Source organism: Pelophylax lessonae, assembly GCF_965119305.1.
Source record: "Pelophylax lessonae genome assembly, chromosome: 1".
NCBI lineage: Eukaryota > Metazoa > Chordata > Amphibia > Anura > Ranidae > Pelophylax > Pelophylax lessonae.
Genome location: NC_138768.1, coordinates 201,991,374 through 202,014,419, shown reverse-complemented (window position 1 = coordinate 202,014,419; position 23,046 = coordinate 201,991,374). Strand labels below are relative to the sequence as shown.

Genomic DNA, 23,046 nt, shown 5'->3' with positions numbered 1-23,046 from the left:
ATGGTTTTCCCATCCACACAGGGCAATGTGACCAAAAGGCAGCTCATGAGCTATGCAAGTATGAAGAATTTCATAAGCCGCTCCAGAAAAGGTCAGAAGCAAAACCCCCCACACTGCCTTTTAGCTAAGGAATTTTCCCAGCAAATGCTTTTAACATTTTACTTTTCAGTCTAAAAAGGAAGACGACACATTTTCTCCTGGTGCAAGGTATACGTTTATTTAATACTTTAGCAATATGAAAAACATTTCATAGAAATGATTAAAAAACTACAGTTAACATACATCGTTATACCATATAAACATTAGATGCAGAACAAGTCCGGTATCAAGGAATAATCCAACCCGTTTTGTAAGACTAGTGTTAAAGGTTATGGCGTAACTGATGCATTATACAAATAAAAAAACCCACAAAATTCTCCAGGTATGGAAATTCTCACAGCAGTCCAGAAAACACATTGGAGTTGATTTACTAAAACTGGAGAGTGCAAGACCCGGTGCAGCTCTGCATGGTAGACAATTCGCTTCTAACTTCAGTTTGCTCAATTAAGCTTTGACAACCCCCCCCCCCCCCCTTTAAAAAAAAAAAAAAAAAAAAAACCTGATTGTTTCTATGTAGAACTGTGCCAGATTTTGCACTCTTCAGTTTTAGTACTCCATTGACAAATTCAGTAAAGAGCAAAAAAAAAAAAAAAAAAAAAAAAAAACACAATGCAGGCCACAGTAGAATTGCTACAGACATCTGCTGCAAACGATTCCACAAGTACTCTTTGGTCCACCACTGCTCTTTACAAAATCCTGGCCAATATCAGGTAAACAAAGTGTTAGTGACTGGTTCAAACAAAGTATTAACCCTCCCACAAAAAAAAGTAATAGACATTAGCCAAGTGGATTTAAATAAATGGGCAACAGAGCCTTAAATGAAACGCTAAAATAATTTTTCATCAAGTTTATGATATGAACCAAATTGAGGAGATCAGAGCCTGTATTACCAGCTGGGCATTAATTTAATAATTTTATGATTTTGTCTGCCAATATATTCACCGAAGGATGATCATTTACGAGTCAATTCATGTGTGAGAATTGAGAATTAGATTATATAAAACAGCTATCACTTGCATGGGTTTTTTCCAATGAAATGTACAGTATTTAAAGTACCCACGTGTTTTTGGATCACTGCAATCACAAAGTGTTGACAGAACATTTGTCAACTTCCCAAATTTATGGGAACAGGCATTTGCATGTAAATATTAGGAGCTAATGCTTTTATGCTTGGAGGACTATATAGTGTGGTCAGCGCTGCTGACCATGTGAAAATATTCAGGCCAAGTAATCCTTTTAAAAAGGCAGGGACTCAAGAAAGTTAAGCCAACAATACATTGATCGAAATTCGGCCACTTCAGCGGGGACTAGACAAATTTCAATCCATATGAGCTGGATGGTTGTATACAGGTCAATCGATCTGGGTACAACCAGCCTGTCTGGACAATCTGTGCTGCCCCCTATAGTTGGCAACACTGATCATTGTATTCTACTGGACAGGAAAGCTTCCTGTTGTCCGAATAGAATACCACAGCGGGAGGGATTCCTCCATTCACCTCGAATGTATAGATGGGAGAATCTGTTTTCCCTGATCAACCCACCCAAAAAAAAAAGAATCCTGTACACCCAAGCCTAACCTGTAGTTATCAGTGGGTGCTTTGTGAGCACCTTAAGTCTATAAAAAGATGTACTCCTAAAACCGGTTGACCATTTTAACCATGTACAGCTGAAAGATTAGTCTCCGTGCAGATGCTATGAGGAGTTTATTACCTTTATTATCCACAAACTGACCTCTGCGCACATTTCACTTTTTGATAGAGGCCTCACTTCCCATCTAAGAATTGGTCAGCTATAATTCCCCCCAAAAAAATGACAGTACTTCGGTGGGCATAAAGGGCACGTTTGTTGGTTAGTGAAGACTCCTAATAAATAAAAAAAACCTAATCAGACAGGAGCCGAGAGGGGTTTTCAGGCTAATAAAATATTATAGCTAAATGGCTGACAGGCTCACTTTAAAACATAACAGCTATACTTGCAAAAACCACTTAAACTTGTGAATCAAGACAAAACTGGTGTTCTTCCTAGCTCCAAAAGACTGCTGCTGTTCTAGGCACATCTCAGGAAGACAGGATGCAGCATCTGTACGATAGCAAAGTTTATGCTTTGTTATAATTGGCAAGGTAGCCTGGTTCCTGAATGATTACATGGTGGACAACATGGGCATTAAGATTGCCAATTTCTCCATAGTTCATTTGCTAGAAGACGAATACCCTTATCACAGTAACTTGATTTAAAGTGGCAGCATTATGTTGCAAACATTAAGTCTCCACCGGGCTGGTTTATGGTTCCAGCAAACAAAGCCCTTGACATAAATAAGACAGTAAAGGGAGGAGTGCTTCAAATATACATTACAGAAACATGTGCAAAACAGTCTTTCACAGTGAAATGTAAGAATAATTCTCTTAAAAGTCAATAGCAAGAAATGCGAGAAGGCTTTAACCACATTACTCATGTTAGAGGAAAACAAACCAGTAGAAAGGACTAGAAAAAGCTTTCCTGAGATGAAATTTCTGGCTTTCCATGCAGTTCATTGATCAGATTCAGCAATAAAATTCCTCTGTCCAGCAGAGACTGGTGTACCATCAATGGAAACATAAGTTTTATTCTGCATCTTCCAGTAACCTCTGCAAGCTTCTCTGAATCTGCAAGACACATTTAAAAACTCACAGAATGTGTAAAGACAGGAAAAAAACTGTATACAAAAATAACGTAAAAAGTTTCCCTTAAAAGCGATAGGCACTAAAAATGGTTTTCAAATTGAGTTGCTTAAAAAAAAAAAATGGACCAAATCATTGAAAGTTTGCATCTCAGACTCTTAGCAAATTCTACCAACTCACATGAATTACTACTTCTGGTGTAAATTGTTACTCATTCAGACATCCATATGTATACTGGTAACAGTAATGACATTGAGGTCAGCATAAAGAACTAGTGACAGCTGTGGGTGGGGAACCATAGACACCTGGCATTACCAAATGCCAGAGGAAAATTTCTACTTAAAGCAGCATTTTGGCAGTAGGAAAAGGAATTTCAGCTTTTACTGGTATGCCTACTTGAGGAACAATTTCATGGCAGGGTTGCACCATCCTCGTCCTTCCGTTGCCTGCAATTATACACTTGTGCCACTTTAAACATTTAGGCCACGTCCATAAGGAAACAAACCATACTGCTTGAGATGCCTTAGTGTACCGCTCTGGCCAGCTGAATAACCATCAGGGGCTTGTTCGCTTTGGTAAAAGCTTGATCCTAGGACTGCAAAAAAAAAAAAAAAAAATGGCGCCTCCCCACAGTTACAGCACACCACTGGTCACAAATGTATCAAAGTAGCTTCAGCCCGATATTCATCTGAGGAAGGAACTTCCCCCAAACTCCTTTTACCAGATTTGGGACTTAATTGTAGAGGCATCTACGATTAAGCCCCACAAATTGGGTGAAACAGGTTGAAGGGGATCAGGCTGAAGCCACTGATTACACTTGTGACCAGTGGTGTGCAGTAACTATGGGGAGGCACCATTTGCTTGTAGTCCCAGGTCCACTCACACTGGACTATGCCTTGGTGTGCGCTCCATATTGGTAGTTCTAACCAACCTCAAGACTTCCTAGAACCAATACAGAAACCTGAGACTACCTTGTCAAGTTTTTCCAGGTTGGCCGTTAATTCTTCACATATCAGGTTTGCGTTAATGTGCCAACTGCTCATTCCTTGCCCTGCCGACCATCTGAAAGAGAAGTGGATTATTAGCAATTTACTAGTTAATGTAGAAGTTTAGGCAACAAATGCAAAAAAACAACACTAAATCTTTTCTCTGCTCCATTTACAAAATGCCACCCATTACGACTAAGCTTCCTGGCTTTTTTTCTGTAGGAGTAAAGTAGGCCTCACCCTTGTTCCCCCAAGAGGCAGCTTTAGTTTTGGTAGGAGGCTTATTTGCAGTGATAATCAGGTCTACATTATAAAACATGCCACTGCTCATGTGACTGTAGTAGTTCTAAGATAGTTCTAAGGTACCTTTGCAGTGAATTGATCTATCCACCAAGGTCACTGTCCAGGAAAATGGGGAGATCCAATTTACTTCCACATTACATGGTGCCAGTGTCTGAAATGCTCATACTTCAGAGTACAGCAACTGTGGTATTGGAATTGCTGACATTCAGGGTTTCATTTTTTTTTTTTTCATAATCTCAGAGCAGATTGCAGGGATGCAAGACCATCTTATCTCCAGCCTGCACTCAACACTTCTATGACAAAGGTGCTGCACATACAAGAAAATTAAATTGCCCCTCCCTACTGAAGCAAGGACAGTGTCATCTATTAGCCCTAACTCAGGAAGGCGACAGGTCATTCAATAAGGAAGTTGACAACTCTGCTCTGACTAGGAGAAAAAAAAAAAAAAGGATTTTTGACTTACCGTAAAATCCATTTCTCTGATGTTTGACAGGCACAGCTCCTGATTCTTAACCATTGGGATATACTGCCCCCTACAGAAGTAGGACACTAGGCAGGAAAAAGCTTTACTATGCCTATGGGCAGTCCAAGGGGGTATACACCCACATTCAGCTATAGGCACTCAGTTTTGTTACAAGCAGTGTCAGAAGAAAGCCAACTCCACAGAGGAGTAGGTGCTGTGTCCATCAATACATCAGAGAAATGGATTTTACGGCAAGTCAAAAATCCCATTTTCTCTTTCGTCCATTGACAGACACAGCTGATTCTTCTTACCAATGGGACGTCCCAAAGCAGTGTCAAACATGAGAGGTAGGAAAACCACAGAAAAAAATTCCCAAGGCTAACCATAGCCAACCAGGTAACATGGAGCTCACCTGATAAACAATACACCCTCAGAGAACCAGGTCCTCTAAACAGCAGCCTGATAATCCTTGCAGCCAAAAGAAGCATCCGCAGATACTAACACATCCACTTTGTGCACACATTTACAAAGTTTTATAGACGACCAGATGGCCGCCTTGCAAACCTGCATCACTGATGCCGGAAGGTGCAGAAGGCACTAAGCGCCCTAGTAGAGTGTGCCTTAACAGGGAAAGGAGGAACCTGACCCCTAAATGAATAGCCCTGAATCACTGTCTGATCATTCGGAAATGGTCACAGCAGAAGCGGCCAAATCTTTGATGTCCAACCGTGAGTACAAAACAGTGAGTCGGACTTCTTAAAAGACTCCGTAGCTGCCAGGTACACACCGATTGCCCGAACCACATCCAGGGAACGCAGAGCAATTTCCTTAGAATGTTTAGGCCTGGGACATAGGGAGGGCAACAACGTTATCATACAAATGGAAATCAGACAACCCTTGGAAGGAACGGCTAGGGATGAAGAACCACCTTAGCTCTGTATACCAACAGGTAAGGTGAACGACAAGACGCTGCCAGCTCTGACACCCTGCATGCAGAAGTAATAGCCACCAAAAAAGGCCACCTTCTCGGACAAGGTAAACAGGGGAACCCCTGGATGTTTTTCGAAGGGAGATTCCTGGATAATTGATAACACCAATTTAAAGGACCTATGGCTGCAATGGAGACCGCACTGGAGGAACCAAGTGTATCTCCCTGAGAAAGGTACACACCAAGGAATGTGTGGCCAATGGATGTTGAAAGAAAAACCGCCAAGGCTGAAACCTGGCCCTTGATGGTACTCAAGCCCAAGTGCTGCTCAACCCCCCGTTGAAGAAAAGCCAAGATCTGTGCCACCGAAAAAGGCGCGCAGAACAACCCCAAGACTCACACTACGCAACATACCTCTTCCAAGTACGATGGTAGATCTTCCAAGAGGTCAATTTTTAACCTTTAACAGCGTAGGAATCACAGATTCACACAAACCTCTATCCTTCAGCACCTGGCTTTCAAGAGACAAGCCATTAAAATCAGCAACTGTAAAGCAGGATGGAAGATTGGCCCTTGGGACAGCAGATCTTCGCTGAGAGAAAGTCTCCAAGGAGCATCAGCAACCAGCCGTACCAGATCGGCATACCAAAACCAGCGAGGCCATTCTGGCGCCACTAGAAAGACCGGAATCCCTTGCTACCTCGATCCTGCACAGGAGTCTTGACAGAAGTTTGAGAGGGGGAAAGACATAAAATCACACAATAAGCCAAGAAGCCACCAATACGTCTGCGGCGTCGGCCAGAGGATCCCAAGACCATGCCACACACCTATGCCCCTCTTCCATGGAATGTGTAGGGAAGAGAGGGCTGGAATGATCGTCCTGCCCACCTTAGAATGCCGGCTACTGCCTGGTCCACCAGGACACTTGTGCCCCCATGGCGATTGACATAGGCCACGGCCGTGGCATTGTCCGATTGTATCATTGGACAATTTGTCTTCAGTGGTGTCTGGTACAAATATAAAGTCTGATCACTCGAGTTCCAGTACATTGATCAGCAGTCTGGACTCTTCCCGAGTCCAGGCCCCCTGAGCACAATGTGCAGCGAGGACGCCTCCCCACCCGGACAGGCTGGCATCCGTGGCGACAACCACCCAGTACAGGGGAGAAGGATTTCCCTGTCGAAGTGCTGGAGAACTAAGCCACATCTAGAGACTGGATTCTTGTCCCATGTCACCAGAATCTTTCTGCATAGATCTCATGTGGAACTGTGCAAATGGAACAATCTCAAAAAAAAAAGGTAGATTCCATCAGGCCTAGCACCCACATGCAAGCCCAGAGGGATGACCGTCTGCTGGACAAGAGGAGCTGAATTGCCTCCTGCAATTTCTGAATTTTTCCAGAGAAAGTAATACTTTGGCTGAGGCCAAATCCACCCAGACAGTCCAGTTTTTTTGGACAGAACCAAAGCAGGCTTCTGAAGGTTCAGAATCCAACTGAACTCCCTTAGAGATCACAGAGCAATCTCAAAAGGTGCCCATCAGCAGTCAGACTCTGCTCACAGAAGATGGTCCCAGTACCGCGATCCCCCCCGCTGACGCAACAATGCTAGCACCAGGGCCAACACTTGAAGACCTGAGGAGTGGAGGCGAAACCAAAACATAAAAAAAAGCCACAAACATTATGCTCCTCACCCATGGCAAAGCGGAGGAAGCGATTGGTGACCGGCACATATTGGAATGTGAAGGTAGGTGTCCTTGATGTCGATAGAAGCGAGAAAATCCTGCAGATGTAGGGACGCCACTACCGTGCAAATGGACTTCTGTATCAGCACAAAGCAGTTTAGCTCCTTGAGGACCAGAATTAGATGTACCGTGCATTCCTTCCAGAATACTAAACCGGTTTGGGTAAAACCCCTGAAAACATCCCAAAGCCGGAACTGGGACAATCCCCCTCAGGGGACAAGTGCAGGTTGGAAGGGAAGAACCTTTCCAGAGGAAAAGACAAACGCAATCTTGTAGCCGGGCTGAATTGTACCAGAGGTCCACGGATCCAGAAATCAGCAAAGATACGGGTGAGGGTGCTCATTCATGCAAAAAAAGCCTTGCCCGCAGGTCTGGAAGAGCCCTTGTGGCTTGCCAGACCAGGTCCTCTTGGAACCTCCAGGGAAGGCCCTGAAGGGACGAAAAAGGCCTCTCATAAGCCGAGAACGGCCCACGTCTACGACTGGGCTCCTTGCCCTCGGTAGCCTGTGGAAGAACACTCTTACCCCGTGGGACCCTTAATGATGTCATCCAAGTAAGCTCCAAACAGGCGATCCCCCACAAAGGGGAGATCAGATAAAGCCTTTTGAGAAGTCTGGTCGACAGACCAGCATTGTCAGCCAGATAAGACACAAAGGACCACTGGTGATGCAGACAGCCTAAAATCAAAGGAGCCGCATCCAAGAGAGGCATCACAGATAAACTGCAGCGCCTGGATCGCCGCAAAAGGCAGGGGAAGCCGTGTCCTCTCCAGGTCATGGCGTAAAAAAGTTTAGCCTACTCGTCAGTTTGCAACACAGAGGCAATAGCAAATACCGGCCTAAGCTGAACCAGCCATAGTGGCATGTGGCAGGCTAGAGCCTCGCCTATCAACCGGATCTTTAAAGGCCAAGGAAACCAGCGAGTCCACTACAGGTGGGACCGTATACTTTTTAAGCAGGGAATCCTTATAAGGACACTGCATAACAAAACTCTTCAGGACCTTGAGAATGTTTTGGACAACCCCACTGTTATGTGACAATGTTGTCAAAGTAAGCGGGAAAGGTGAACACCCCCGCCGCAGTGGAGGACCTGTGGTGCCAAAAGGTACTGGCAAGTCAAAAAATCCCATTTCTCCTTCGTTCATTGACTGACCGCTCATCTTCTTGACAGTTGGATTATGCTGCCCCCTACAGGAGTAGGACACTAGGCAGGAAAAAAACTTGACTATGCCTATGGGGCAGTCCCAGGGGTATACTCCCACTCAGCTATAGGCATTCAGTTTTGATACAAGCAGCGTCAGAAGAAAACCAACTGCACAGAGGGGTGGGTACTGTGTCCGTCAATGATCTTTAGAGAAAGATTTTACGGCAAGTCAAAAATCCCATTTTCTCTTTTGTTCCATTGACTGACAGCGCCTCAGGATTCCTGACCATTGGGTCGTCCCAAAGCAGTGTCAAACATGAGGGATGGGAACAGCAAAAAATTCAAGGCTTAAAAGTTAGCCAACCCGGTAACAGGAGCTCAACAAAAAACAACTGGAGCCCACCTGAACATTACTCCCCCAAAGAGGGAGCAGACCCTCTAAACAGAAGCTTGCAAACCTTGCGGCCAAGGAAGCATCCACAGATGCCAACACATCCACTTTTTGGACCAAGTGGCCGCCTTGCAAACCTGTGTCACTGGCAACGGATGATGAAAAACCCAGGAAGCACTAAGTGCCCGAGTAAAGTGCGCCTTTCCTGGGAATGGAGGAACCTGACCCTTGATCGAATAGGCCTGAGTCACTGTCTGATCAATCTTGAAATGGTCGCAGAAGCGGATAGTCCTGTTCTTGGCCCATCTGTGAACACAGTGAGTCTGACTTCCGAAAAGACTCTGTGCTGCCAGGTATACCTGAATCGCCTATACCACACATCCAGGGCATGCAACGCAATTTCCTTAGAAGATTTAGGCCTGGGACACAGGGGAGGCAAAACAAGGTCTTCATTCAAATGGAAATCAGACTAATTTAGGAAAGAATGATGGACAGGGGCCAGAACCACCATATCTTTGTGGACCTCCAAGTAGATGATGCAACAAAATAACTCCGCCAAATCAGACACCCCGTGAGCAGAGGTGATAGCCAATAAAAAAGGCCACCTTCTGGGACAGCGTAAGCAAGGGAATCCCCCTAATATTTGCAAAGGGAGGCTTCTGGAGGACTGAAAGCGCCAAGTTCAGATCCCAAGGCGGTAAAGGAGACCGCACCGGTGGAGTTAAAGGTCGAACCCCTTGAAGAAAGTTATGCACCAGGGAGTGCGTAGTCAGGGGCCATAGAAAGAACACCGCCAAAGTTGACACCTGACCCTTGATAGTCCTCAAGGCCAATTTCTGATCAACCACCCGTTGAAGCCACCGAGAAAAAAAAAAAAAAAAAAAAAAAAACCACAACGAAGATGAACACAAGGACTCTCACCACGAAATGTACGCTTCCCACGCACGATGGTAGATCTTTCTATCCTAGAGGTAGACTACCTAGCCTTCAGCAGCGTTAGAAACAGACCCAGGCAAAACCTATCCCTCAGCACCCGGCTTTCAAACAGCCAGGCTGTCAAAACCAGCGACTGCAATACAGGATAACAACCAGCTCTTGGGACAGCAGATCTTCCCCAAAAGGCAGTGTCCAAAGGAGGTCGACGACCCATCGCACAAGGTCAGCGGACAAAGACCAGTGAGGCCACTAGAATGACCAGAATCCCTTTGGCCTCGATAAAAGCCATGGTAGAAACTTGGAGGAGGAAAAGTGTAGATCAGATGATACTGGCCCCACGGGGCCACCAGAGCCTCTGTGGCATCCGCCAGAGGATCCCGTGACCTTTGCACAAACCTCAGTACCTGTTGAGCCAAGAAGCCAACAGATTCACCGAAAACATATCTGACGAAACATGTCCAGGTAAAAAGGGACCACTCCCTTTGGTCCAACGCCTGCTGACTAAGTCCGCCTGCCAGCTTTTTCACATGTGGCATATGTACGGTGGAGAGAGCTAGAATGAAGCGTTCTGCCGACCATGGGGATGTTAGCCACTGCCAGTGCTGCCAATACAACCTTTGTTCTGCCCTGGTAATTTACATAGGCCACCACAGTGGCTTTGCCCGACTGGAAATGTATCAGTAGCCCCCGGAGACAATCGGTCCAGTAATCCAGGCACAGCCTGATCACCCAAACTTCCAAGACACTGATCAGTAACCTGGAATCTTCCAGAATCTAACAACCCTGAGCACAGCTCAGTCCCAGGACACCGCCCCATCTAGACAGACTGGCATCTGTGGTGACCATTGTCCAAGACAAGGGGGAAAAAGATTTGCCCTGTGGAAGAGCTGGGGAACAAATCCCCCCAACCAGGGACCCCCTGGTTGCTCGGCGCAGTTAAGTCTGATCATCCAAGGACCGCGACACTCGTCCCATTTTATGAAGAACTTCCTTGGAAGGGACCACGTATGGAACTGTGCAAACTAAACCACCTTGAAGGTAGATACCATCAGGCCCAGCAGTCGCATGCAAGACGGGAGGGAGGACAACCTGCTGGACAGTAGTAGATGAATCGCAGCATGCAACTTCTGGACATTGCTCAGAGGAAGGAAAACTCTAGCTACAGCAGAATTCAGAGTCCGAACCAAAAAATTCCAATTCTTTGGATGGAATCAAAGCAGACCTACAGTAATTCAGAGGCCAACTGAACCCTTCAGGGTCAGTATAGTTATCCCTGCGTTGCCCATCAGGGACACAGAGGACTCCTCTCATAAGAGGAGGTCATCCAGGGAGCCTATTACCGCAAACTCCCGCTGGCGTATGTCAGAACCGGGGCCAACACTAAGTTAAGACCCGAGGAGCAAAGGCGCAACCCAAGAGGAGCAAAGGCGCAACCCAAGAGTAGCACCATGCTAGATTTGGGGACACAGTGGAATGTGCAGGGAAGCATCCTTGATGCTGATAGGAGGCAGATGTCCCTGATGTAAGGGGTGCCACCACTGTACAAATGGACTCCATCCTGAACTTCTGCACCCACACAAGCAGATTCAAGCCCTAAGGTCCTGAATTGGACAAACCTAGCCCTCCATCTTTGGGACCAGAAACAGGCTTGGAAAAAAAAAAACCCTGAACCATTCTGATGAAGCAACAGGTCATGCACCGCCCTAAAAAGAGCTTGCAAACTGTCCAGGACACAAATTGGAAAGGAGAACATTTCTGGAGGGCAAGAACAAAACAAACTTGTAACCGGACAGTATCCCTTCGTGGACCCATTGCTTTATTTTCCAAAAGAGGTCCACTGGCCTGGAAACCAGTGAAAATGCCCAACCACCCCAGGCCCGGGTGGGGGGGCACACCTTCCAAGCTGAAGGAAACTAGAAAAAAATCCTGCACTTGGCCAGTTAGACCAGGGCCCCCTTTAAGACTTAAGGATGTCATCCAGGGTAGTCCCAAACAGGCGATCGCCTTGAAGGGGTAAGGCAGTCGAGTTTTAGAGGTCTGGTCCACAGACCAACGCTTAAGCCACAATACACGCCTAAAGCCTACTGCCGAAACAGCTTAGAATCAGGGGAGCTGCGTCCAGACAGACAAACTGCAGCCCCTGAACCAACTGGTCCGCCACTCAGCAAGGCAGGGGGAACCTGCTCACCCTCTAGTCCACAACGCAAAAGCCTAGTCCACTCAGTGTTTGAGACATTAGGGAAATTGCCAGGACTGGCCTAAATACAGAGCCAGCAACAGAGAACCTAATGCGCCCACAGCCACCACCTTTGTCAGCCGGATCCTTAAAAGGCTTAAATTCCTCCATCAGGATCATGGTTGCCTGTTCAACCTGGGGACGGGACGGGGGTTCACCACTGGCGGAACAGTCCACTTCGGAGTAACAAGGTGTGTAGGAACCCCAAGAGGGCGTTTTGGACGCTGCCATGCAATATAACGGAATTTTTGTAAAATCTTACCTGTAAAATTCCTTTCTCTGAGTCCTCCGACAGTCGCCGCCCACTTCATATTCATCACCAATGGGGTTATGTCCTTTATTCCGTAGGAGTAGCTAGGCAATAGAATATGTTAGTACAAAGACTTTTAACATATCCCACCCCCAGGGGGTGGTCCCCTCAGTACATAACCCTCCACTTCCTGTATCCAACTCAGTTTCAGTGGAATAGCAGTAGAGAGTACATCAAAACCCCAAAAGAGGGGCGGGGGCGGCGACTGTCGGAGGACTCAGAGAAAGGAATTTTACAGGTAAGATTTTACAAAAATTCCGTTTTCTCTTACGTCCTCCGACAGTCGCCGCCCACTTCATATTCATCACCAATGGGGATGTCCCAAAGCAGTGTAAATATGAGGGGTGGGAAGAACTCAGCCGCGCCCAAGGCAACGCCGTCTCCCCATCAGAGAAAGGAACCTTACCAAAGGAAGGAAACCAGTTGGGCATAAGAACAAAACACTCGCTCAACAGGAGCAAGAAAACCCAGGGAAAAAACAAAAATCCCAAAAAGCCAAAGAACCCGTAACAAGGGCTCTAGGAAACTGCCGCACTAAGAACCTTGCGGCCAAAGGAAGCATCAGCCGATGCCTGAACATCTACTCTGTAGAATATCGTGAAAGTGTGTACAGTCGACAAGTCGCCGCCTCACACACCTGGGCCACAGAGGCCCCATGACGACAGGCCCAAGACGTACTCAGAGATCTGGTAGAGTGCGCCTTCACAGGTACAGGGGGAACTTTCCCCCTCAAAGCATAGGCCTGATCAATGGTCCGTCAGAGCCATTTGGCGATTGTAGAAGCCGACGCCGCCATGCCCTTCCGAGGACCTCCCGGAAGGACAAACAAGGCATCCGACTTGCGAGAAGACTCAGTCGATTTGAGATAGACTCTAATCGCCCGGACAACATCCAAGGAGTGAAGCAACACCTCCGTCGGAAGCTTCGGCTTCGCGCAAAGCGAAGGTTTGACAATGTCCACATTGAGATGAAAGTCCGAAACCCTTTTTGGAAGAAAAGAAGGGTTAGGTCGCAAGACCACCTTGTCCAAATGCACAACCAGACACGGAGACTTGCAGGACAAGGCTGCCAGCCCCGACACTCGACGAGTCGAGGTGATAGCCACCAAAAAGGCGACCTTCTTGGATAACAAAGACAGCGAGATCTCCCTGAACCTTTCAAAAGGAGCACGCTGCAATACTGATAGAACTAGATTCAAGTCCCAAGGGGGAAGAGGGTCCCTCCTAGGAGGGATCAGATGACGTACCCCCCGCACAAAAGTGCCAACCAAAGAATCAGATGCCACAGGCCGTTGAAAAAGAACGGCCAAAGCAGACACCTGACCCTTGATCGTGGCCAGCGCCAGACGCTGGTCAACACCCGTCTGAAGGAAGGGCAACACCCTAGACACCGAATAAGTGTCAGGAGAGAAACCCCTGGATTCGCACCAGGCAAAATACGCCTTCCAAGTACGGTAATAAACCTTCCCCGAGGAAGACTTCCTCGCATTTATTAAGGTGTGAATGAACTCAGGGGAAAGACCCCTGTTCTTCAGGACCTCGGATTTAACAGCCAGGCCGTCAAGACCAGCGACTAAAGCAGGATGGAAGATCGGTCCTTGCGACAGAAGATCTTCTCGAAGAGGCAGACGCCACGGGGCGTCGATTGCCAGATATACGAGGTCTGCGTACCAGGACCGGCGAGGCCAGTCCGGTGCCACAAGAATCACCGTGGTCGGTTTCGCGAAGGAACCTGGACAGCAATAGAATCGGTGGAAACGCATACATCAGTTGGTGCTGATGCCACGGGGCAACCAACGCGTCCGACGCGTCTGCCCGAGGATCGCGCGCCGCCATGAACCGTGGTACTTTGTTGTTCAGACGAGACGCGAACAGGTCTACCTCCGGAAGACCCCACCTCGCGCACAACACCTGGAAGACAGCCGGGTGAAGGGACCATTCCCCCTGGTCCAGGGTCTGGCGGCTCAGATAATCCGCCTGCCAAATTTTCTCCCCCGGAATGTGAACTGCCGATATTGCCGGGACATGCGTCTCGGCCCAAGACAGAATCGCGGCCACTTCTCGAGCCGCCCGGGCACACCTGGTGCCCCCTCGGTGATTGATGTAAGCCACCGCCGTGGCATTGTCCGTCTGCACCCGAACCGTGTTCCAACGACGAAGACAGAGGAGTATCGCTCACAGTTCCAGAACGTTGATCGGAAGGGAGGATTCCTCCGTCGACCAAACACCCTGGGCGGACAGAACGCCCAGAACACCACCCCAGCCCGACAGGCTGGCGTCCGTGGTGATCACCGTCCACGAAAGGGGACGAAAAGACTTGCCCCCCGATACTGAGGGGGATTGAAGCCACCACAGAAGAGCCCTTCTGGTCTGAGAACTCAATGGCATCTGGAGATCCAGAGACTGCGGACGCCCGTCCCACTTGGACAATATCTCCGCTTGGAGATCCCGTGTGTGAAACTGGGCGAAGGGAATCGCCTCGAAAGCCGAGACCATCAATCCCAGACACCGCATGCACGTCCGAATGGACGAAGATGGAACGTCCCTGAGGGACCTGACTGCCACCTGAAGAGCTGCGAGTTTTTCTTCCGGCAGGAAGACCTTCGCCTGGACAGAGTCCAGAACCATACCCGGGTAAGAAAACCGAACCGATGGGCACAATGTCGACTTTGGAAAATTGATCGTCCAACCAAACTCCTGCAGAGTCTGCAACGTGACGGACAGATCCTTCTCCAGACTCTGGCTGGTCGCAGACCGAACCAGAATATCGTCCAGATACCCCAGAACCGAAATGCCCTGGGCCCTCAACAAAGCCAGAACCGGTGCCAGCACTTTGGTGAACACCCTCGGAGCCGAGGCGAGACCAAAAGGCAACGCCACAAATTGGCAATGATCTTCCGCTATGGCGAATCGAAGGTACCTCTGGTGACCCTCGAAAATCGGGATGTGAAGATACGCATCCTTCAAGTCGATGGAAGCCATGAACTCCCCCGGAACCAGGGCAGCCACCACCGACCGCAGGGATTCCATGCGGAACTTGCGCACCCGCACAAAGCGGTTCAGCGCCTTCAAGTCCAGAATCGGACGCACCTAGCCCTCCTTCCTGGGCACGGTGAGCAGATTGGAATAGAACCCTCGAAATCTGTCCCGATGAGGCACCGGGACCACCACTCCCTGAGCCCTCAGGTCCTGCACCGCTAGATGCAGGTCCCGCAAACGCTCCGGGGATAAGAGAAGACTGGAGGGAAAAAATCTGCTCTCCGGCCGAGAGAGAAACTCGATCTAGTAGCCAGATCGAACGATTTCCTGTGAATTGGGTGAGGGCGCCCCTTCAGGCCGCACTGTTGTGGGCCGCAGAACCGGATTGGCCGGACTTTTGCTCACCTGCCCACGGCTTCTTGCGGGAGCCTCGACCCTTGGACGGCTTGCCCCAAAGTGTGACCGAAAGGCACGAAAGGACCCCTGAGGGGGCCGAAATAAAGCATTCTTTTTTTTTCCCAGGAGCCGTCTCAGTCTTGTGGGATTGAGGTAAGAGCGTGCTCTTACCCCCCGTGACCGCTTTAATTAGGGCATCCAGGGATTCGCCAAAAAGGCGAGAACCATCAAAAGGCAGATTGGCCAAGGTCTTACGTGAAGATTGATCCACAGACCAACACTTCAACCAAACCAGGCGGCGAGATAACACCGCCACACTGTGTACACGTGCAGCCAACGGAACCATATCCAGGTCCGCATCACACAAATACATGACACCCTGGTGGATTTGATCCACCATATCCAAAGTCGCCTGGGGGGCAGAATCAGCCACCAGGACACGCCTAAGCACCTGCGTCCAGCTCGCGACCGCCTGGGCCGCCATAAGTGAAGCAAATAAAGCTTTCAACATAGAACCCATAATAGAATAGGTACGACGGGCAAAGGGACTCCATCCTCTTGTCCGTGGCATCCCGGAACACCGGGGTGTCTTCAGCAGGAATCGCAGTGGACTTGTTCAAAACTGCTAACGCATGGTCCACCGGAGGTGGGACACACCAACGCCCAGCAGTAGCGGGCGTAAAAGGATAGCGCAGCTTAAACCTACTTGGTACAGCAAAAGGTTTGCTTATATTACGCCATCGTTCTTTCACAGCGCGCTGAAAATCATCAGTGCATGGAAACATCTGCGATGATTTGCGCCTTTTCTGCGTCCCATAAGCCGCCAAGGCAGCTGGAGGACATGTTTTCTCCTCCAAACGCAGAGTTTGCTTGATAGAAGCAACCAATTCATCCATGAGTGCAAGCTCTTCAGACGAGCCAGGGGGAGAATTATCAACCCCCTCTACCTCAGCCTCCATTTCTGACCCTATAAGGTCCAGGGAGGAACGAGACCCCGATAAGGAGATCTCTGCCACAGCAGCCCCAGTACCATCACCCCCTGAAACAGGGGAAATTGAAAACTCTGGGCCTTTTAGAGGATTGAGCAACCGCCAGCATTTGCACCTGAGTCGCAAGGCTAGCCACAATCGCAGCCAAATCCCCCCCCGGGGGGGGGGGGGGGGAAACCGCAGTCCCCTGGCTTCCCACTAAATTGGCAGGAAACTAGTATTCCTGAGAATCCATGCCCTTGTAGCAGCAAAAATAAAAGGGTGACCGCCCCTTTAAGAGAGCGCTGCGATCGTAGCCCACTCACACTAGGCATCCCACACAAGGGACCCCCACAGGGACAAGTATACCAAGGCAGGATACAGGGAATAAAAAGAAATGAACCTGGAGAGATCGGTGCTGCTGCTGCTGCCTGCGGTGCTCCTGAAGGAAAGGAAATGCTGGCATACAGGGTGCTCTATGAAAGCCTATGGAGGCTACAAGAAAATGGCCGCCATGCATGTAAAACATGCAGCCGGAGCGATCGCAGCCAAAATGGCGCCGTTTGGCGCCGAAACCGCCGCTCCCACACCCCATGAGGGAGAAGTAAAACACACCATCTGCCCAAAAAAAGGAACATGGTAAACCGCCGCAGCGGCGCTGTAATGTGCCCCAAGCATGAGAACTCAAGCCCCACAGCACACAGCCGTTCACACAGACAGAAAACTGACACAGAGTGCAGCCAGCCCCCCCTCCTGCAGCCCACAGCATGCAATGTGAGAGATAGGGAAAACGTAATAGTGTGAACACAGGGCAAGGTACACAGTCCCAGACTGACACCCCCCAGACAGACAGGTCCCCACATAAATGCACTTACCTCTTAAATGGCGTGGGGGACCCGCACAGGCGAACAAACCGCTGCACATGAGGCAGGGAGAGTCGCATCCAGGACGCATCAGAAGGTGGGTTGAGAAACCGCACAGCGTCCAGTGAGGTAGCCACCTCACCTAGCATCCCTGCACGGAACAGGGATGGGTCGTTCAGATAACTCAGGAGCGATACCTGACTGAACGCTCGATGGCGGGCTGAGAAGCCACTGACCCACAGCCTGCTACCAGGGGGGTCAGCCCGAGACGCAGCCCGCATGAACCTCTTCTTCCGAAGAACTAACTAACGCTGGTAAAATAACAGCTAACAAGAAAGAGAGAAAAAACTGAAATAAAATCCAAAGAAAGGAAAGAGAGCTGAGACAAGGTGCCCCAGCACAGAAACTTCCAGCTACTCCTGACAGCTAGACAAATGAAACTGAGTTGGATACAGGAAGTGGAGGGTTATGTACTGAGGGGACCACCCCCTGGGGGTGGGATATGTTAAAAGTCTTTGTACTAACATATTCTATTGCCTAGCTACTCCTACGGAATAAAGGACATAACCCCATTGGTGATGAATATGAAGTGGGCGGCGACTGTCGGAGGACGTAAGAGAAAGACAAATTTGTCAATAGGAGGGATAAAGAAACATTTGCTGTGCGAGACGGCTAGTGAGTGTCAAAAAAAGAAGGGACAGCCACCTACGCAACCGCCTCAGCTGCACCCTCAATCTGCAGTCACCCGCACGGATGCAACCAGTGCATCAACCAACGCAGCTACGGCTGTGGAGGAATTATCCTCACTAGCAGACAGGTCAGGGAACATGGCTACCAACCCTGCAGATTTAGAAAAACCCAGAGGGGGCCGCCGACAGACCCCGCACAGGGGCACCGACGGCCGATGCCCCTCCAAGGGGAATCATCCACACCATCCCCCGAAAAGCTGCAAAAAAAAGCCCCCCCACCCCTAGGGGGGCCGCCTTCCGCCAGTGCCTCTCTGATGTGGGTAGTCCTGCAAACGTAACCCCCCCCCCCCCCCAGGACCCCACAGGGAAGGGCGACTAATCTATGCCAGCAACCTATACTATCCCCACCCCTCTAGAAGGGATGTGGGTAAACAGGGCCACAACCCCACCATCGTGGGGGGGGGGGGGAAGAGGAGCTGAACTGAGGGATTGACCCAGTTAACATCCATCCAGGAATGAGCCATCTACTTACTGGTCCAGCGTGCGTGCGGGTAACCCGAGACAGAACCTCAAGTGGGGGGGGGGCTGTTGGCCAAAGCAACAGTGACAAACTAGGCCCTGACTAGGCAGAAAAAAAACAAAAAAAAAAAAAACTGAATACCTATAGCAGACATGGGGGACCTCCTGGGACTGCCCATAGGCATAGTCAGGTTTTTTTTCTGCCTAGTGTCCCACTTCTGTAGGGGGGCAGTATAACCAAATAGTCAGGAATCCTGAGAAGCTGTGTCCGTCAATGAACGAGAGAGAAATAAATTACCAGCACAATATCAATCTCTGAGCAGCATAGATGGACTACTTGGGGGGGGGGGGGGATAAAAATTCTCACGCATTTTAATGCCTGACTGGTTCTTAAAGTGTTACTAAACCCAAAACTATAAAATCAGTGTGTATAGCTTGTTACACTCACTGTGGAACCTAAGGGATTATATAATACTCTGGAAGAAGGGGAGGATCAGAGGAGACAGGATCAAACAGCCTTTAACACAATGCAGAGTCCCCAAACCACCTCTAGATGGTACAGAGGCAAGGGGACAAGCTGCACATACTAAGTTCCGTGAGTTTTTTTTTTTTTTTCCATGGGAAAGTGCATGTGATCAGTCCTGTCCAGTGGGTCAGGGGTCCTGCATCCTCACAGGACAGTCTGGTTAAAGCTTGTAGAAGGAGTTTTTATTCTCCCGACACGGACGTCACAAGACTGCTCAAACTACTGATGAGAAAAGGTATTTAGCAGTTCATATTTACAAAAAAATAATAATTGCATTTCCATGTTCTGTGTAATGTGGGAGACCAGATCTAGTGAATGCAAGGTCCTGGATTTAGTAACACTACGTTTTCTGAAGATTTCAGTGTTAACCAGAACCCTTCCCTCCATAATACATACTTACCCAGAATGGAGAGAACCAAGTGTGGAAAGTCGTTCCTCTAGATACACAATCCTTGACTGCATATATAATGTGGAGACTATCAGCAGACAGACACTGTGTAAAGAGACCGGCATCATAAACATGTACACTTTACAGCAAATTTTCCAGCAAAAACAATTCAGCAGTGACAGATGCAGCATGGTTTTCCTCACTATGAGACAAGTTTAAAACTACCATCTGAAGCTAATTGCATAGCACTAATTGGATTATCTGGGAAATGAAAATACACAATATAGCTCCTTAATTAAAGCAGACTATAGACCGGTATGAACAGTCAAGACTTGCATGCTGGATTTTTGGGGTTTCTTTGCTAGTTTGGAGAGTACTCTGGTTTAGCGCAATAAAGGAAGAGCTGCACATATAGTCTTGGCGCTGGGGACAACAGTAATTAGGCACAACTTCTGACTTGTCCGTTTTGTTCCTCGAAAATACTTTGTGGCTGTTGCATGCTGCTACCCCATTAACCCTTAAACATGGCCTGTACAGGCAAAACAGACAAATAAAATCGGATAACGCATTATATAATATATAATTGCCTGTAACATATCTAAAGCCAATTTTTAATGCTTTGGATGGGATTAAAACCCCTTATTGCTACATTCTATTGGGGACATCTTCCTTCACTTTAAAAGACAAAGTAGAGGAGATCTCTCTAGATAAGGAATTCCTCTGACAGTTGTGACTGGAGCACATGATCCACTGAACACTTCCCCCTCTGTCTGATGACCAGTTATCATTCAAACAGGAATAAAGAGAGGGGGGGGGGGGGGGAGACCAATAAAAAGCTGAGAGGGGCTCTAACCGTTAGTTAGTACTGAAAGGAGTCTTCAGTGAATAAGTAGGGTTTTAGAGCTGACACTTCCCCATGAGACCAGCAGGCCTAAGTAAATCTGTCATTTAGGCCAGTTTTCAAGGAGGGGTTCCACTTTAAATATTTTACATCTAACACAATGAAAAAGAAACATCCAGGACACCCTTAGGTCTCTTGTGAAATTGCATACATTTCAATGCATCTAGGTCATTAGATATAGGATGTAAAACTAAAAGTTAAAGTACAAATCTAGGAAATAAAAATTCAACTAAATGACAAAAAAAATCTTTTTTTTTTTTTGAACACTCATTTGGGTTATTGTTTCATGGCAGAGCAATTGTTGGTCATACAATCACAGTGCCGATAACTAAAACATGTCTGATTGAAGGGGTGTTACAGACTGGAACTTAAGTAGAGGAAAAATACAAAACATTCATGTTTTGCTTTAGGGGACAGTCTGGAAAAAGTAAAAAATTGTGTCCCATATTTTGATCTGATTAGGTGGCTTTCTATTAGACATTAGGAGCGAATGGCAAGCCAACCCAGGAACATACTGGTAGGTTGACAGATGCCAGACTAAACGGTCTCTAGAGTACATATTAGTGGGCACGGGCATTTGATTCAAGGTGTCTTCATGGGTGACAACTGATGTGCCATTGTCACTGCTGTAAAGCACAGAGTAATAAGTAAATTGTAATTTTTTTTTACAGCACACTGGCGTACCAATAAATCAATGATACCATTTTTGCCACAGTAGAAGCATTAAAAAGGGATGTAAAAATTAGCTTTATAGGGTTCAGGAATGTTTGGCATCTTACACTGCAACCAGAACTTTAAAATCACAAGCACTGATAATGTATGGCATGAAAATGTCAACTTACAGAATTGCATAGAAGAAAAGCAAGCCATTCAAGGAGGTAATCTGTGAAATGTTCGGTCTCCTAAATAAGCTACTGTGATCTATAAGAAAAGAGCATGCAGTAAACAACAATGTACTTTGCTCAGATGTAGGTTTGAATTTAAAAAACATTTCTAAAATGACTTGCCTGTCTTTTGTTGAATCAATTTACTTCTTTCAGGGCTCTTCTGACTCTCCACAACTACAGGGTTGTGAGACACTGTGGTGACGTTTTTGTCTTGATCCTGGAATTCTAGACGTAAAACAAATGTTAAGGTCAGTGGATGTGGTTATACTCAGAGCAAAGAATACTAAAATTAGTAGCAGAAACAAGTAGAGGCATGCAACTGCAATGCTGGTTATTCACACACTTTTCTGGCATTTTTAAAAATCTTTTAATTGCAAAAAAACGCTTATTCATAGGATAGGAAGGGTGATGGGTTTTACTGATCTGGCTGTACCGATCTGTTTTGATATCTTACTTGTTGATTGCAAGCTGATTGAACGCAATTTAAAATTGTTGTTTCTCAATGACAACAAATTGTGAGGGAAAAAAATAAAATAAATTGTTAGACTTCGAGCCGGTTCACACTAACGCGACATCTAAGTCGCCTCATAAGGGGCGACATGTTAGCGCGACTTTGTGCGTATTCAGAGCGACTTTTATGATAGACGACTTTGTATTTGGCCAATCAGAATATGATGGTTCTGGGTCATGCTCAATCACACAAAAAAAAAAAAAGTTCTTAAAAATTTTAGTTTTTGATAGAGAGCCAATTATTGGAAAAAAAAAAAAAGATTTTTGGATTTGGTGTCTGGGGGTCTAAAAAGTGTACCTGTGAAGTTTCAGCTCTGTAGCATGTCCAGAACCAGAAAAAAAAAAAAAAAAAAAAAAGATAATTTTCCTTAGCATTTTTAGTAGTACAGGGATAGGGCTCCGCTCCTTTCACACCTGGGCGTTTTTGTTTCAGGCGTTTATTGGGCATTTTTTGGGCGTCTTTGGAGGCAGGCATAACATCTGAACTTATGTGTAGGGGTTTATACACACACACACACAGGTGTGAAAGGAGGGTAACGCCATTCCTGCAAATAATTTCAGTAGCGCAGGGATAGGGTTCCGCTCCTTTCACACGTGTATGTGTATATATTACATATATGTGCGTGTGTATATATACCCCTACACAGAAGTTCAGATGTCATGCCTGCCTCCAAAGACGTCCAAAAAAAAAAAAAAAAAAAAGTCCAACAAACACCTGAAACAAAAACGCCCAGGTGTAAAAAGGAGCAGAGCCCCATCCCTGCTCTACTAATAATTCTAAGAAAAATTATTTTTCTTATGGCGGTCACCCTGACATGGATGAGTTCTGTCACCCTGGCATAAAAAGGAGCGGAGCCCCATCCCTGCTCTGATAATTCTAAAAAAATGATTTTTCTTATGGAGGTCACCCTGACATGGATGAGTTCTGTCACCCTGGCATAGCAGTCATAGTCAGTTCACCCTAAACTACACTACGGTAACCCTGACATTTAACACTTTCCCTACAGAAACTAGATTATTGAATCTAACTATAGTGGTATATAGTACCCCAACTACACTGCATATCCCTTTCCTCACACTAAGTGTCCACCAGTGCCACGTAGCAGTGCCACAGTGCCCACCAGTGCCACGTAGCAGTGCCACAGTGCCCACCAGTGCCACGTAGCAGTGCCACAGTGCCCACCAGTGCCACGTAGCAGTGTCCACAAGTGCCATGTAGCAGTGCT

General features: G+C 47.4%; 1 protein-coding gene across 2 annotated transcripts in view; it reads right to left on the bottom strand.

Moving 5' to 3' along the window:
* Positions 1-2,519: 2,519 nt before the first annotated feature.
* The window catches only part of GRAMD2B (GRAM domain containing 2B), a 309,850-nt gene continuing 289,323 nt past the window's right edge, over positions 2,520-23,046 (bottom strand). The window contains exons 11-15 of one of the 2 annotated variants that reach the window (XM_082272826.1): positions 21,431-21,535; positions 21,266-21,344; positions 19,535-19,627; positions 3,728-3,818; positions 2,520-2,741 (exon numbers count right to left, since the gene is read on the bottom strand). In XM_082272826.1, coding sequence (XP_082128952.1) covers positions 2,700-2,741; positions 3,728-3,818; positions 19,535-19,627; positions 21,266-21,344; positions 21,431-21,535 — 410 coding nt within the window. In that variant the 3' untranslated portion in view covers positions 2,520-2,699. The other variant, XM_082272825.1, reaches the window with a different exon arrangement.